The 15,349-nt window shown below is 37.5% G+C and overlaps 1 protein-coding gene across 1 annotated transcript in view; it reads left to right on the forward strand.

Moving 5' to 3' along the window:
* Positions 1 to 15,349, forward strand: part of LOC135161992 (protein jagged-1) — a 32,399-nt gene that overhangs the window by 2,688 nt on the left and 14,362 nt on the right. The window contains exon 2 of the mRNA XM_064120030.1: positions 10,524 to 10,820. Within this exon, the coding sequence (XP_063976100.1) occupies positions 10,524 to 10,820 (297 nt within the window). The remainder of the gene's footprint in view (positions 1 to 10,523; positions 10,821 to 15,349) is intronic.

Below are 15,349 nucleotides of genomic sequence, written 5' to 3' on the forward strand. Positions count from 1 at the left end.
ATTGGAAGCTATTGAGATAATGACGACGTTTTACTTGGCTGTTTATTTTTCCATTATTTCTCATTTTTTATTGCCCCGATTTTTCTGGTCTTCGGTCTTCTCCGGTGCAAGTGCCTTTTCTCGTATTTGGAGGTGGATTTTTTCTTCCTCTGTTTAGCCCCTTTTTTTGGAGTTATGGGAGTGTAAACGAGTTTCGAGGAACTCTGCGGCTTTAGCTGCCTGTTACACGCTTCAAACTCGTGTGTTATTAAAGCCCTCTTTCAATTACAAGACACCAAGTGGTCGTTCCTAACGTCCGGAATCTGGTGAACAATCTGAATTACATGTACTGGGGATTTTTATGGATTTCATTGGATTATTGCGAGACTTATCAAGGGCGTAGGCACAGGGAGACGAGGAATTCGCATGGAAATAAAGGGATTGAGGGCCTAGCGATGTCGGATGGTAATTTAAATTGATTGTTCAGTGGATAAATTGAATTCAATTAGCTGGGATTTTTCTAAATTCATTGTCGACGATTTTTAATTGCTTATTAAGATTAGTTGATCAAAGGGACAAATAGGTCATGGGGTTTATTACATTGTGGAAAGGTTGTCCTCGTTTCAGCCCAGAAAATGTGAACTAGTGTCACAATTAATGTTAATTAATATTCGATGAAATTGTAATGTTAAATTTGTTGGGTGTTGTGGGAATTATTTAATAAAAAATATATATATAATGTTTAAAAATTTTCAAAAACACTTGCAAATAATCTTACAACGGTTTTTTGACAAATGCCAACGTGTTCTCAAGCCTGTTAAAAATTTATTTCCATTCTCCAGCAATTAGCGAAATTAAAAATAAATCCCCCGGAATATAATTAATCATTAGATTCTCAGAATCACTTAAACTTTAATTCTAAAAAAATACTGATTTCCTTATGCAACTGATTCATTACATAAGCTCGTCTCCCTCCTCTCCCCATAAATCGATAAGACAATGCACCTAAAAACGATCACCAATCCTTCCACCTACACAACAACCGAGTCATTCCTGGGTACCGAGGCTCGTGTCTTCGAGCTTTAATTAAGAGGGATTTAACGGTGGATATCAGGAAAGAGGAGACCTACGGTGGTCGCTCTCTGAATTGAATAGGAAATGGGTATTCCCCTCTGGTGCACCGCGTGGGCATCGCGATTCACCGCGCTTCGAGCACTCGATATGGAATGAACTATTCTCACTGATGCCTTCTCCACTCGTCCATGAGATATCCCCGAGAGTCTTCACGTCACGGGTAAACGAATTCGCGATTATTAAGCTTGAAATTGCCAGATACGCTTCCAATATACCCGTTAAAACGTCCTGCCGAGGAGAATCAAATTGATTTCTCGTCATTTTTCATACCATTTCCGTTCAATTAATGGAAAATTACTCATTAATTTTTGAATGAGAATAAAACAATTGGATGATGATGAGAGATGAACAATTATAATGAAAATCGGGCAAAAGGAGAACTACATTTGGGAGAGAACTTTTGCAAATTTTTTTTTTCAATTTTTGGGCAATTTAAATTCAATTGAAAGTCAGAATATTTCACGAACTAGTTCTCTACAGGAACTACTAAATTATTAGACGAATAAAAGGCCCATCTTAATCCCTTTTGCAGATGAAAGAAAAAATCCCACCATATAACCACCCCTTTTATGATAAGTCCTTACAAAATTTTTCATAAAAATCCGTGAAAAATGTGAAGTGTGCGAAGAGTGCGTAAACCCCCACTATCCGTACGGCGTGATAAAAAATGTCATGTGACGTCTTAAAAATATAAAAAATGTTGGGACGAAAAAATAAAGGAACGAAGGGTTCCAAATCTTTTTTAACCGATAAAAAAAAATGTTTTTTTCGTTGAACCTTTCGTGCATCTCCTGTGCGTTTACTCCTCCTCCTCCTGCATCCCCGCTATCCTGATGAAGCGAGAATTCTTCTCAGAAGCGATGCATTTGTTGTTACCAGTGAAGTGTAAAAACTCCCGTGATTTTTCTCTCCGTCGGTCGCGACGGGTGTAACAACACTACACGCTCTCACACCCTTCAAACCCACCACTCAATGTGTTCTCAGGATTTTGTCATTTTGCAATGGTTGTGCACACTCAGTTGCGTGTGAGTCACACCTCAATCGTCGTTCACTCTTGAACACGCTCACCAGACGAACAGTGCAATATAATCATCTACGTGAACACTGTCCAATGCGTCACGCGCCCGGTTACAATGGGACGATATTTCCCACATCGTGACTCTTTAATTTTGTTTAAGAAATGCCGCACCTCGGACGACGTTTCGATTGATGGGGATTATTGAAATTATTTTATCAGTGGAATTGACACGCATCGAGAACTGTTGCGTCATTCGGGAGATTGAGACGAATAAAATTGACTAATTTATTATTTGTTATTCGGTTATTCTCTTGTCGTACGAAAAAATACATTTTTTAGACAGTCGAGAGGTTAAAGTCGCGACGAAGACAATTTTATTTCTTGTGCGTAAAGAAAAATTTCACCACAAAAGGAGAATTGAAGAATTTTTTTGTCACGTGAAGCACTTGCCAATAAAATTTGATTATAATGATGAAAACTTTTGACAGGAAAATTCCGAAAATTTTTACAGAGTTCGTTGTATGTTTTGGGAATAATTTTATTTCGGATACATTAATTTGTTGTTAATTTTTCCTGATAATATCGTGAACAATTTCCTTTTTTGTGAGAAAAAATTGATATTTTTTCACGTCATATTGGCAGAAAAATCGAACGACGAAATAATCGACATGAAATAACGATATCGAACGGTTCTTGATCTGATTTCCCCTTTCAAAAGTCACTGAAAATCTCGTTTACTATTGTTCTTCAACGTTTTCCCCTCGTAGCCATGCGGAAGGCAAAAAGTAGCAATTTGGGAGCACACCAGGTACATCTTTGAGATGGAGAAGTGGAGCGTTTACTCGTGGCAGTCACGCAAAGCCCATTGTTGAAGAATCTCGGTGTTGCTTTGTCCCCCTTTTCCCTGCTTCACCCGAACGCCACTTCTGTCTTTCTCTAGGGTCTAGGGATAAATAGACGATACCAATGGGCACAGGTGGAGACTCATTTATTTTTTCGCGAACACATGGTAAATGTCTGCACGATTGTTTGGAAATTCCTGGAAGAATATTAAATTAAACCGACACAACGAAAAAAATTGAATTTTTTTTCAGTTTTTTTCATGCTTGATCAACATATTTTGATGCCCAATCCATTCTGCGAAAATGTAGAAGAATTCAGGGGAATACATTTTTTGCAAAGTTGTTGAAAAAAAAGTAAACAGTGAGAATTTATTAAATTGTTTCCTGATTTTATTTCGACTGTCATTGATTCAATAATGCAGAAAAAAATTAATTTCTATTCTTCTTTCTATTTGTCATATTTTGATAGGAAATTCTAAAAATACATGAATTGAGAATGAATTAATGATAAATTTACAACCAAATATAGAAGAAGTTGGAAGAATTAACTGTTCACTGAACCATTCAACCCGAAATAACACGAGGATTCCATTCCATTTGCCCGCATCGAGAGCAGGTGCACGGCGAAACTTGGTCGCGGTTGATTTGCGGTAAATTTTCAATAAAAAAATAACTGAGAAATAAAAAAACGGAATTTAAGTATGTCAGGCTTCGCCGTGACGCACAAGAATTTATACCCTCAGTTAACCTTAAACAAAAGCACGTGATCTAGGATCATTCTCCGTTTTATCCTGCGGAATTCTAATTGTCTTTTCAATTTTTTTTTATCACAAAGGGTTGATCTAACAAAAACTATTGAAACTCGAATTTAATCGGTTACAAGGCTTCTATTCGCCAGCAAAAAGGTCCTCCTCAGGACCTCTGGTATCGTTAATTTTTCCCCAAAAAAATATCCCTCCCAAAATGCCACACCCATTACTCCTCTCCTCCCCAATCTTCCCAAAAATAAATCAATTTTCTCGTCTCATTACCACCATTAGCCCTCGAAAATCACTCAATCAATTCCCCCATGTCCTCGAGGTACTCCCCCTTCACAAAAACCTGTCATCACTCGACTCGATCTCATTTTATTCCCGAGTCATACTCGCACCACCTCAGGGGTCCTTCCCATCATGGGGCGTGTGATACACAATCGCGATAAAACAACATCTCATTATCGATCTCACACACGCAATATCCATTGCCCCCTTCCTCCTCCCCGCCCTCTCCCTCTCTCTCTCTCTCTCTATCCCTGAAAATTATACCATCAATTTTCATTTTTATCCTCTAATTCAATTTATTTATAAGGACAATTTATCCGCAACTCCCTCCGGGCAGAATACGTTGTAATCATACGCTCCAATTTACGCAACCCCGTGCACATATTAATCGCATCATCTGGAGCAAGTGGATGATCATTATCGGCACATTTTATTATTATATGGACACGGGAATCATTACGCCACTTATATGCGTTATACTGTTGATAAAGTACTCGGGAGAAGTTCATTAAATTAGGGGGGGGGGGAGAAGGGAGGGAGTGGAGTAATGCAAGTACTTATTTGCTATAATATTGGAAATTGATGATGAGAGGTTTGTTTGTCTTCATTTTAATGGATAATTTCCGATTTTTTGTTGATTTTACGGGAAGGGAAATGTTTCTTTTATGTAAAGTACATAATTAGTGCATTATTAATGAATCCTGGGGGGGATTTTTGAAAAAAAATATATGTAGTAGTTTTTTTAAGGATATCACGAATTAGGAATTAGTTAATTAGATAAATTCCATGGGGTTTTGAAGGATTTGGGGTTCAAAGGGGAAAAAAAATTAAAAAATACTCCATCGGATAAGATATTGTTTTTTCGATAACATAAATAAACTTTCCATTTATGATTTGAGATACCGTCGATGATATTCTAGACCTTAAAGTCTGACTCACCGTTCACATCACCACTTGCCCAATTTCCCCGCCCAAATAATACCCCAAAAAATCATCAATTCCCCGAATCTCATCAGATCTTATCTCGAGATTTATTTCAATCGAGTCCCCCTCGACCGCATTGAAAGAAAAAAATCACCGACGAAATTCAAATATTTCAATAGAAATCACAAATTTATGGAGCCAAGTGAAGAGTGAAGAAACAATAATTCAGTGTTTCAAGTAACACGCGTTTCTCTTAATGAGATGTGTCGTTTAGGTTTATGCGGAGGCGACAGGTATATTTTGCCGACAATCTCGAGTATCAATCTCCATCTCTTACCCTCTTATTACGATGACAGCTTCCCACGCGTCGAGAAATATTTATATTAATTATTTTTTTTTATATCTTCGTTGGGCAATTTCAGGTGGCTTTTATTTTGCTTCTTTGTAATGATGGCTTGAGGGCGGTGTGTCTGCGGTTTCTGGAGCTCTCGATTGCCCAGCAAATAATATTAAGTATAGGCTTCTAGTTTTAGAATCCAAGGGGAAAAGGGAATTTTAAAGGTATCCTCTTGTTTATATTTTTTTCTGAGAATATTTTTATTTTAATGGTAAACAACTTTTTAAGAGTAAAAATATTTTTTTCCAGATCGTGACATAAACGATTTTTTCTATAACCGACTGAATTAGTTTTTAAATTCAAAGAGAAATTTAAAAATATCCTATTTTATAAAAATATTGTTTATGTTTTTTGTTGAAATGGTCTTTTTAATGAAAATAAATTTTTTTTGTTAGCGATGTTTAGAGAGTGTTAAAAAATATTAATACTGGGGCACTATTAACTGCCAACATTGGGTCAATGTTGCAAAAATAATATATTAATAGTCTTCAAGAAGAAATTTGTTTTCTTAATGATTTTTACAACTATAAAATCGTAAAAAATAATCTGACAAGAAAAACTTTTATGCTTCATTAACGTATAAAGCTAGCAACAAATTAAGACTTGTCTCACAATTTAACCTCGTCTGCAAAGGGTGGCGAAGAGGATAGGGGGGGAGAGGGTGGCTGGACATTCCGAAATTCCCTTGAGTTGGCCACTGCAGTATAAAATTAAATGGCGTTCGCGGCCTTTCTGGCCTATTTCACTCTGGCAGGTAGCGGCCACTGGTAATTACTACTTGTGAGTCTGGAACAGAGGAGAGGAGATTAAACTTACGAGCGTTGTTCCTCTTCCCTCCTCCTCCCCCCCCCCCCCCCCACAAACACTCGTCTCACCTCAACGCGAAATACACTGGGGAGGACTTGGTTACTCATCTCGGTTAGGATTTTATGCCCAATAAAATCGGAGGGCTTGAAATTTATCGCAGTTCAGTGTCATAAAGGGAAAATTTAGGTGGCAGATTTGGGGGGGATATTTGAGATTTTTTTAGGTTAAAATGAAATTTGGAGTTTGAAAAATTGGAGGATCTCAGTCACGTTTTTATTGACGCCGAGGGAGTCATATTTCTCTCAGGATAATTGCGATTGATTGATATTTTTATTCATTAATTATTTTTTTGCAATCAATCTAACTATTTTTCATGAATCATAAAAAATGTACCACATAAATATTTATTTCAATTTATTAATCATTTTTGTCAGCTTTTTCATTGCGACCAACTGATGGAGATTCACATTATCTTTTTAAGTTAGACAAATCTACATAATTTTCACAATTTTCTCGTAAGAACCTCATCGATACCAAATCAATCATCATCCAGGTAGTCCCATATTGTTGTGAATGGGTCTCGATAATACTCGAGAAAGTTTGCGTGCGATAAATCTGAATGAACGTCGGTAATAAGAAAAACTTCCAAAGTTGAAAAAATCCACAAATTCCTAAGCGAACCAACTAATCACAAATCGATTATTATAATTCTATCTACCAGCGGGTATCTCATTGTCGGGGCAGGTGGGCATCATCCTCACGCGATTATCCTCAAAATCTTTCGTTCCCAATCGCGTGTTGTTATCCCCAACAATTCACATTTCCCTCCGTTCCCTTCTCATTTCTCTGCCTTTTCACAGTTCATTTTTTTTTCTTCGTTGTTTTGAATCGCGTGAAGACAACGAACTTGTTGTTGTTTCTCGTAAATATCAATTACACGATGGTATTCGACTTTCACGCGGGTTAATTGACTTTTCCATTCGTGAAAGAATTTACACAATTGTTAAAAAAAAATTTTTTTCCATCACCAGTCACGGTTTGTTGAGGAAAAAATAAATAATTTCGCTAATGACAAATCGTTTATCCCTAATTATCTCGGGAACAAATGACTTTAGAGAAAAATGTCAAAAGATATTTTCTGTAGTGCATTGCATTTTCGACAGATAATATCTCTTGATATTTTTCAATAAACCCACTCATCCCTGAGATATCTCCAATTATAAATCAATATTTTTTAAATATCGTGGAAATTGCGGGAAAGAAACGTAAATTCAAACTGAAAATTCCTCCGCTCGGTTGATTTTCTCACGAATTCCCCCGCGGCCATTTCGTTCCGGATACTTTGACGATTGATTTCCGGACGCGAGCGCATAACTAGGAGACGTTTTACCCACCGATTTGTCCGAGAAAATCGGAGAATCGTCCGGTTAGTTTGCCGTTACGATGGATATTTTAGTGGCGGACTTGAGGCTTTTTTTTTTTCCAGCAAGTGCACGTGAAACTATGAAGGTCTGTTCGTGTGAGTGTGATGCAAACGTCTTGGGTGGGTCTCGATGTGTGGATCCTAAGTTGGTGAGGGTCGCATACACAATGGAAGAGAGAAGGTTCGTTTCTTTCCGCATTGCTGCAATGCATCCAGCCATAGATCGCTGGAGGTATTCTCCTGGTTTTATTTATGGGGTGAGGGGAGGGGGGGGGTGGAAGAGTTGGCCATGTTAATGTGAATAATTTACCGAGGCAACGATAGAAAATTTGATTACTGGAATAAGTCGAAGAATTGTAGCGTGAATGTTATTCCTGTTATTGTATTTTTCGAGCGAATTGACTGCAAAACTGGCAGGAAAAAGGAAACATTAATTGTAAAAAAAAAATTTAGTAATTTGACTCCTCTAGTCCTAGTGGAGTCAAAATTACTAAATTTTTTTTTTGGAAAATTGGAGGAGGAAAATTCCCAGGAGAATATTTATTATGTTAAAAAATTTTCTGAATGTTGAAGGATTTTTACTTTTGAAGATGCAATAAATTGGAAATTTTCTAGTAAATTTTATCCGAAAATTAGTTCTCATTGCGCTGGAACATTCTGTCTTACGACTAAATATAAATCGTTAAAATATTTATCGTGACACACTTAAATCAAACAATCATTGACGTCGATAGTTCCTCAATTATTGACATTGTCAAATTAAATCTAAATCATAGTCGAGTAGAATTTCTCCGTTGATGTTTTAAAAACATTCCAAAAATGTCCCACTTCACAGCTGCGTAAAGCAGAATTGTTAAGTAATTTCATGTTTGCTTCTACGTGCCGCGTCTTCTTTCGGGCCTCTCGAGGAGAAAAAAAAACTAATAGGTACCGCAAAGAAGGGACACGAGTGGGCAATGGACGTTAAACAAATCAATCGAGTTCACTCGGAATACCAAAATGAGTGATGAAACGTAAACAGAACGCATGAACAATGATGAAGAAGAGTATGTTGGCGTACACCGGGTATTCACCTCACGTGCTATTCACGAATTACCAATGGTCGTGGATTAAAGGGAATAAAATAGCTGTGTCGGTGAAAATTCCGAATTCATGGATTCCCATGCATGAAGGGAATTTTTAAACCCCAAAGGAGAAATCGAGGATAAACAGATGTCGACGAAAATAATTTTTTTCAAAATAGGGGGAGTTTATTTGAAAATTTGGAGAACTAAAGGAGATATCGAAATTTTCGGGATTACATTTGTTGTAGTACTCAAATCGTACTACAAAAAACGTCATGATCAAACTATTGTTATCTTCCATAGATTCAAAGATACTCATTAAAAACTGGTTAATCGCCACAAGTGACTTATCTCGTTTCGTCACTACTCAACTGATTTAACTTCAGTGGAGTTTTTCCACATATTTTACTACTCGAGCTCATTAAAATAATCTTCCCCTTAATTATAATTGTCGCATAACCATCAATCATATCCTCTATTTCGTCGAGCAGAATGAAAGCACTTTCTAAAGTCTCGAGGATCAGCAGCAGGAGAATGAAAAAAAAAAACCTGCAAAATCACATAATTTTTAGCCGGAAATTTAGAGACGTTCCGATTATCCTCGCACGTGTACATATCCCGTTATGTACATATTAATGTGCGAGTAATAATGTGGGTACATAGGTACGTATTTCCCCCTCAGTAGTGTTTAACTCTCTCGAGATATCGGATTTTATACTCAAGTTAACTTTTCCATTCGATATTCGCTCCCTTCTCTCTCTCACTCCAACGATGCGGTTTCTTTTCGTATATAATATGCATGAACGTATAGCCTACATAATTGCAGCATTAGGTATAAGATCGAAGGTAGAAAGCGCAGAAAGGATCGTCTGCTGGCCTTTGCTTTCCACGCTCCAGCGGCCTATACACTTGCACGTTGGCGACGTTTCCCTTCCTTCTTCACAGGGTATCTCTTTCTCATTCTTTTTTTTTTTCAATTTTTTCCCCTCGCGGTTTATACTTGTGCCTATGACTGGCGGTTATATAAGGCGAATGGGTATGTCGAGTCGTTTAACGATCAGTGACATTTTAGGTTGGATGAGGATGAGGATTAACGGGTAATTGAGACTGTGGGAGGTTTGTTTTAACTTAATGGGGGAGAATGGAGCAGGAAAAGGGGTGGTTTAGGATGCCAGATTTTCTAAAACTTTAGGTGAGAGATGAAGAATTTGATGAGGGGTTAAAGGAGCCGCAATAAAGCGTTAAAGACTGAGGAAGTTCGGAGTTGACTCTTTTTCTCGTAAATGAGAATAATTACACGAAAAATATGAGAAAATTTCATAAACTATTATCATGATAACGTTTTATGGATTAAGCCCTCTCTCTCGGACTCGGAAATAAATATATCGTCTTATTGTCATCGTCATTAGACGTAAAACCACAGGTTATTATGACTTGCTAATCAAGGAAATTTTTATTTTCGTTTTTTTTTTCTCCATAATTGTTTAACCGGTTGAACGTTATTTCAACCGGTAATTAGAAAACGTGGGACTGTCACGAGACCGAATGAACATTCGAGTATCTGAGACCACCTCGGACGTTTCAAGAGGACGTGAAGATGATTTTTAATATTCTAACGAATCGAAGAGAAAAATCCTTCAACTTATTCAATTTATCGTTGCTTCATTATTATTTAAGTGTAAATATTTCGAGAAGGATGAAGTTTAGAGAAAATTTTCACATAAGATAATTTGTAGATAATTGAATTCTCTACGGGAATGCTCTTGGGACATTTATCACAAAATCCAACGGTTTCGGAGATACACCCAAAAATGTGGAGTCCTGTTTTATACTTATTTTAAAAAATCAAGTTGTTCAGTTTTGTTTAATTAATGTATTGATTAATTTGATTACAGGCGACAACAGGTAGCGGATACTTCGAGGTGCAGATACTCTCGTTGACAAACAACAGAGGCACGCTGGTTGACGGACGGTGTTGCGGTGGAGGAAGTGACACTGGGGGTAGAAATTTTCCACCGTGTTCACAACCCTGCACAACAGCATTCTGGCTGTGTTTGAAAGAATATCAGTCAAATGTAACTGCCATTGGCTCATGCTCCTTTGGCAATGTATCTAGTCATGCGCTTGGACAGAATACATTTACTCTTACCGAGCCGGTTACACTTCAGCTTCATTTCACATTCAGGTGGACGGTGAGTGTGAATTTACTATCATTTAAATTATCTTCGTAGTAAAATATTTGATGAACACTAGACCTTTTCGCGTCGAACATAAGAAAAATCGTCAAATGGTCTTTGAAGATATTGAGAAGTAAAGGTCGAACGATTTTGAACGGACTATTTCACCCTCAATTGAAATAAAAAGAAATTATGGGGTACGTTGGAGGGCCAAATAACCTAAATGTAAAGATGTTGAGGGGTGCGGGTCAAGCGGCCTTGAGATTCAAACGAATTTTAAATAGTTATCTAATTCTCGACCCTCCAGGTCGTGAAGATTTCGTTGATCTTCACGAATACTTGACCCCCAATCGAAAGGAAAAATAATTTCACGTCCTGCTGCGGATCAGGAAACCGTTAAGCGCGATTGGTGTTCAATGTTAAGTGTTAATATCAATAATTATGTTAAACGTTCGATTTTCATTTGAAAATTCATCTGAACTCCAACAAAAATTACCCGGAAATACAGCGAGTCGACGCTGCCTACTGATACCCGACATCCGGATGTTCTATCTCTCAGCGAGAAAAAAAAAATACTCCACTTGTTTGCTCATCCCATACCCAATATTTCTTGGTATAGAATAAAGAAGCGCACGGGTACCAGTAATTGAATTAGCTCCGGAGTTGCTAAATGATCCCGAGGTGGGGGCAATTCGAGACATTCAAGGAGCAATTTAAGGGTCCGTTGTTTACGTCCCGAGGTACTCGAGTCGAAAAAAAAAAAAAACGAGCTGATGGTGGCTTGATGATGCAGAAGTTCTCTATTTTTCCATTCGCTCGTCCGTGACGGGACACTCGGACGAAAAGACCCTTCGAGTTATGAAATGTACAAATAGCGGTGAGGAGCCACTCCAAACAACCCAATGTTTATTCCAACGTTTAATGCGTCCGGTTATCTCCACTCACGGAAGGTGTGTGCGGGTTAACGCCATTATAATAAGTTCTTTGAGTTGTTTTTGGGGGGTATGAAATAGAATGGAGGACAGTACAGACAAATATACGATAAATTTTTAACTACGATGTAGTTAGACACACGGATAAAATTTTCTTTGTTGAAATATTTGAGCACAGATCCTTCATTGTTGTACAAAAAGCACATAAGAAATATTTATGACACACTGGGGATAGCAGTTTTGAAAAAGGAGTCTTTTATAGTAGGTTATATTTTGTACCTGAGAGCGGTTTAATCTAAAACATGTGCTGAAATTTGGGGAAACGCTTGGTCCTCTAGAGTCATAAATTTTTCCTTAGGTACCTAAGTACAGATTTTTCTCACATGGTAGTTTAATCTTTGCACGATCCTTCTTTGGTTAAAATGTGACTTCCTCATCCTGATAAAGAATATTTTATAAAACATTTCACTGCTCCTTAAGATCAATTTAGTTACCGGACTCATACTCCACTAATATTGACATCTCAATACATCTGAAAATACATCTGAATCAATTTTTCTCATGATTTATTCGACAATTAATGTTGTCAACATTCCTAGGGAATCAAAATTCCCAAATTCATCACTTCACACTCCATTCACACCTCAATTGCTCAATCGCCCAGTTCGAATTCCCCATTACCCTCGCCACATTGCAAATTCCCCCCCAGGATAATGCCGCAATCCACCTCGAAGTTCACGAGGTGATGAAAAGCCTCCATTCGTTAACCCCTCGCCGAAAATAAAAAGAGAAATGTGAAAGGGAGTTTAAAAGGGACATAGACAAAATGAGAATTCTAACAATGGGCCTGTGAGGATTGTTGGAGGCGTTTCACTTCCCCCTATTCCCATTGCAGACTCCTCGATTGTGCAAAAGTCGTATATCCTCTCACCTCTTGCATTCCCCGTGGTGCACCAACCACCGAGGGACTCCAGTGTCTGGAAGGAAGCGCCGGAGAGGAGGGGAAGGAAAAAATAAAACAACTTTTAAGAGGAGAAAATAAAAAGAACGTCTGAAAAATTCTTTTCCTCCATTCGCATATTACACTGATGTCTGAACGGGAATGGGGTGTCTATAAACGTACGCCCGGTTGGAACTATGCGAGCCTCGCGATTCGGCACGCTTTTCGCTCTGGCATCTGGTGGATGTAATCACTATCTCGTGGGAGAGAAATCGTGGAGCAATTTAATGAGTTGCCGGAGGCAATTTTTTTGCAGATTTTGGGAACAGTTGGTGAAGGATTTTTTTGTGGTTGTGGGACTTTTAAATTGGGGACTGGCAGATTTTTGGGACTGAGAAGGCTTATTGATACATTCCTTATCGCTGATCAGAGCGTTTTAATGAAAAAATCTGTCAATATCTACAAATCTCTAGAATCGTCGTACTGAATTTTTAAAAAGCCAATGATGAGCGATAAAATTAAACTGCTCTCCTCGAACGGAATATCCTCGACGGGTCATCGATAGATGATTTTTTTTTTGTTTTCAGCGATTAATTTCATTATCGCGGGAACGCGAATATCCGTTATTGCTGAATAAAAATAGAAATCCGGAAGAATCACTATCTCCAGCGGGCTCGTAGCACACTTAACTCAGTTAGCTGTACGGGTCGTGTGCGTACACAATGTGGGCGCCACTATCAATGATATGACGTCACGAATGAAAACCCACGTGGCCGGTTTCGATGTGCATCGTGTGTGGCACACTGCCAACAGCCACCTGTCACCTATTTATCATGCTTATTAGTTCAATCATTATCAAGTTCAAGATTAATTCGTTTCACGCTCGATAAATCTAACTTTGCATACGTCAGTGTCACTATCAGAGGAATTTGTGATTTTTCTAATTAGAAAATATCCGCTATATTTTTTTAAATTATTGAATATTTCATGAATTACTTTGTTTTTCCTCGCAATTTGGTTTTGAAATTGTTATTCTTTTTTGTCCACTATTGGCAAAGGAGCTTTGAGCAGCTAAACTCGTATTTTTTAATTGATCGAAGGAGTCGATTTTTTCTTCTCATGAAATATCAAATAATTTAAAATTAGAATTGCTTTTCAGAAAATTTTACATTAACTCTCAAATTTCATAAAATTTTTACCCGAAAATTCATCAGAACAGTTACCCACAAACCGCACGTGCATTTTCTCATCCACGTGACGCATCAAAATCCTTAGCCAAGTCGAGAGGCAAAACTGGAAATGAGATAAACCAAGAGAAAAAAAAAATGGTGATCATCATGCTGTACTGTACACATGCATGTGCATCTCCCGATGACCACAGGTGTATAATGGTCATATGTAAATGAAGTAAAAGGAATATGTCCTGGCAGTTTGAGCCAGTGATTTCTGTCCCTCTCATTTATTTTCTCTTTTATATTCTTGTTTGACTCTTTTTCATGAATTCTTTTTTTTTTCTTTAACCGTTTCGAGCGTGTGTGAACTCGCTCTGCGAGCCGCATACCAAACTTCTTTTCGGCTTTTCGCCGTTCACCACCTCTCCTTCGCCCAGTGGCTCTCGACTCTACCTCGGGAGTTGAGGAGAGGAGGCATTATGCCGTGAGAATCGGATGGTAATACTATTAAATAGTTGATTGAGAACAAAAAAAAAAATGATAATCCTTCACATTAAAAATCTATTTTGCGTAGAATCAGAATTGCTGTTTACATTGTGTGGATGTACTGATTAATCATTGATTAATTATTACCTTTTTTCGAAAATATTGCAAGTTTGAAGAAAATTTTTATTCAGAAAAATTTAATTTGTTAATAAATAAATAAATATTCTCATCCATTGCTGAAGTATGCTTCTGGAGAAGTGAAATATTATTAGTAAGCAACTGAATTATTAATAATAATGTACTTCCCTGAATGCATAATTCAACAATGAGGTTGAACAGTAAAAATTCATGGCAAAAAATTAGCCTCGATTACTACAAAAAAAAATTCCGAAAATAGTTTTCGCGAACCGATAAAATTCTGCTGGTGAGGGGCGGGGGAGCCTCAATGAGGTCGAAACACGTGGGAAAAATTATTGGACGATCGTATGGGTCTGGAGAGGCCGACAAGTACCGAAGGATGCGCACGGCATTTAATACTAACCGTGGAATGCCACGAGGATGAGAGAGCTCCGCGGTTTGACTCAGTCGATGCAATTGTAGTGGTACGATGAGGGTCGAGCGATCCCGGTTTATCTCATCTTTAAAATTTACAATTTTTTTTTAATTGAATGAGGATTTTTCGAGAGAACTAGGGGGCTTTTATTAATCATATCTCCGGGTATTTCAACAAGGGATAATCAACGGAATTTTTCAATCTGGATAAAAAATGTTTTTTTTTCAATAAATGAGCTCTTCGAATATCTCTGAAATTAAGGGAGATAACAAAATATTTTCCAGACATTTTTTGGAGAACGAAGAAAGATCTGCAAAAAAAGTTTTGATAAAAATTTTGTATCGAAAAGTCGAAACACCTCGTTACTTGAATTAATTATTGGTCAATTTTATTTACGAATTAAAATATTCAATTACTCCGCCTTCATTATTTCTAACACTTGATAAATTGATAGGACGGGT

Source organism: Diachasmimorpha longicaudata, chromosome 5 (genome assembly GCF_034640455.1).
Source record: "Diachasmimorpha longicaudata isolate KC_UGA_2023 chromosome 5, iyDiaLong2, whole genome shotgun sequence".
In the NCBI taxonomy this organism is placed as follows: Eukaryota; Metazoa; Arthropoda; class Insecta; order Hymenoptera; family Braconidae; genus Diachasmimorpha; species Diachasmimorpha longicaudata.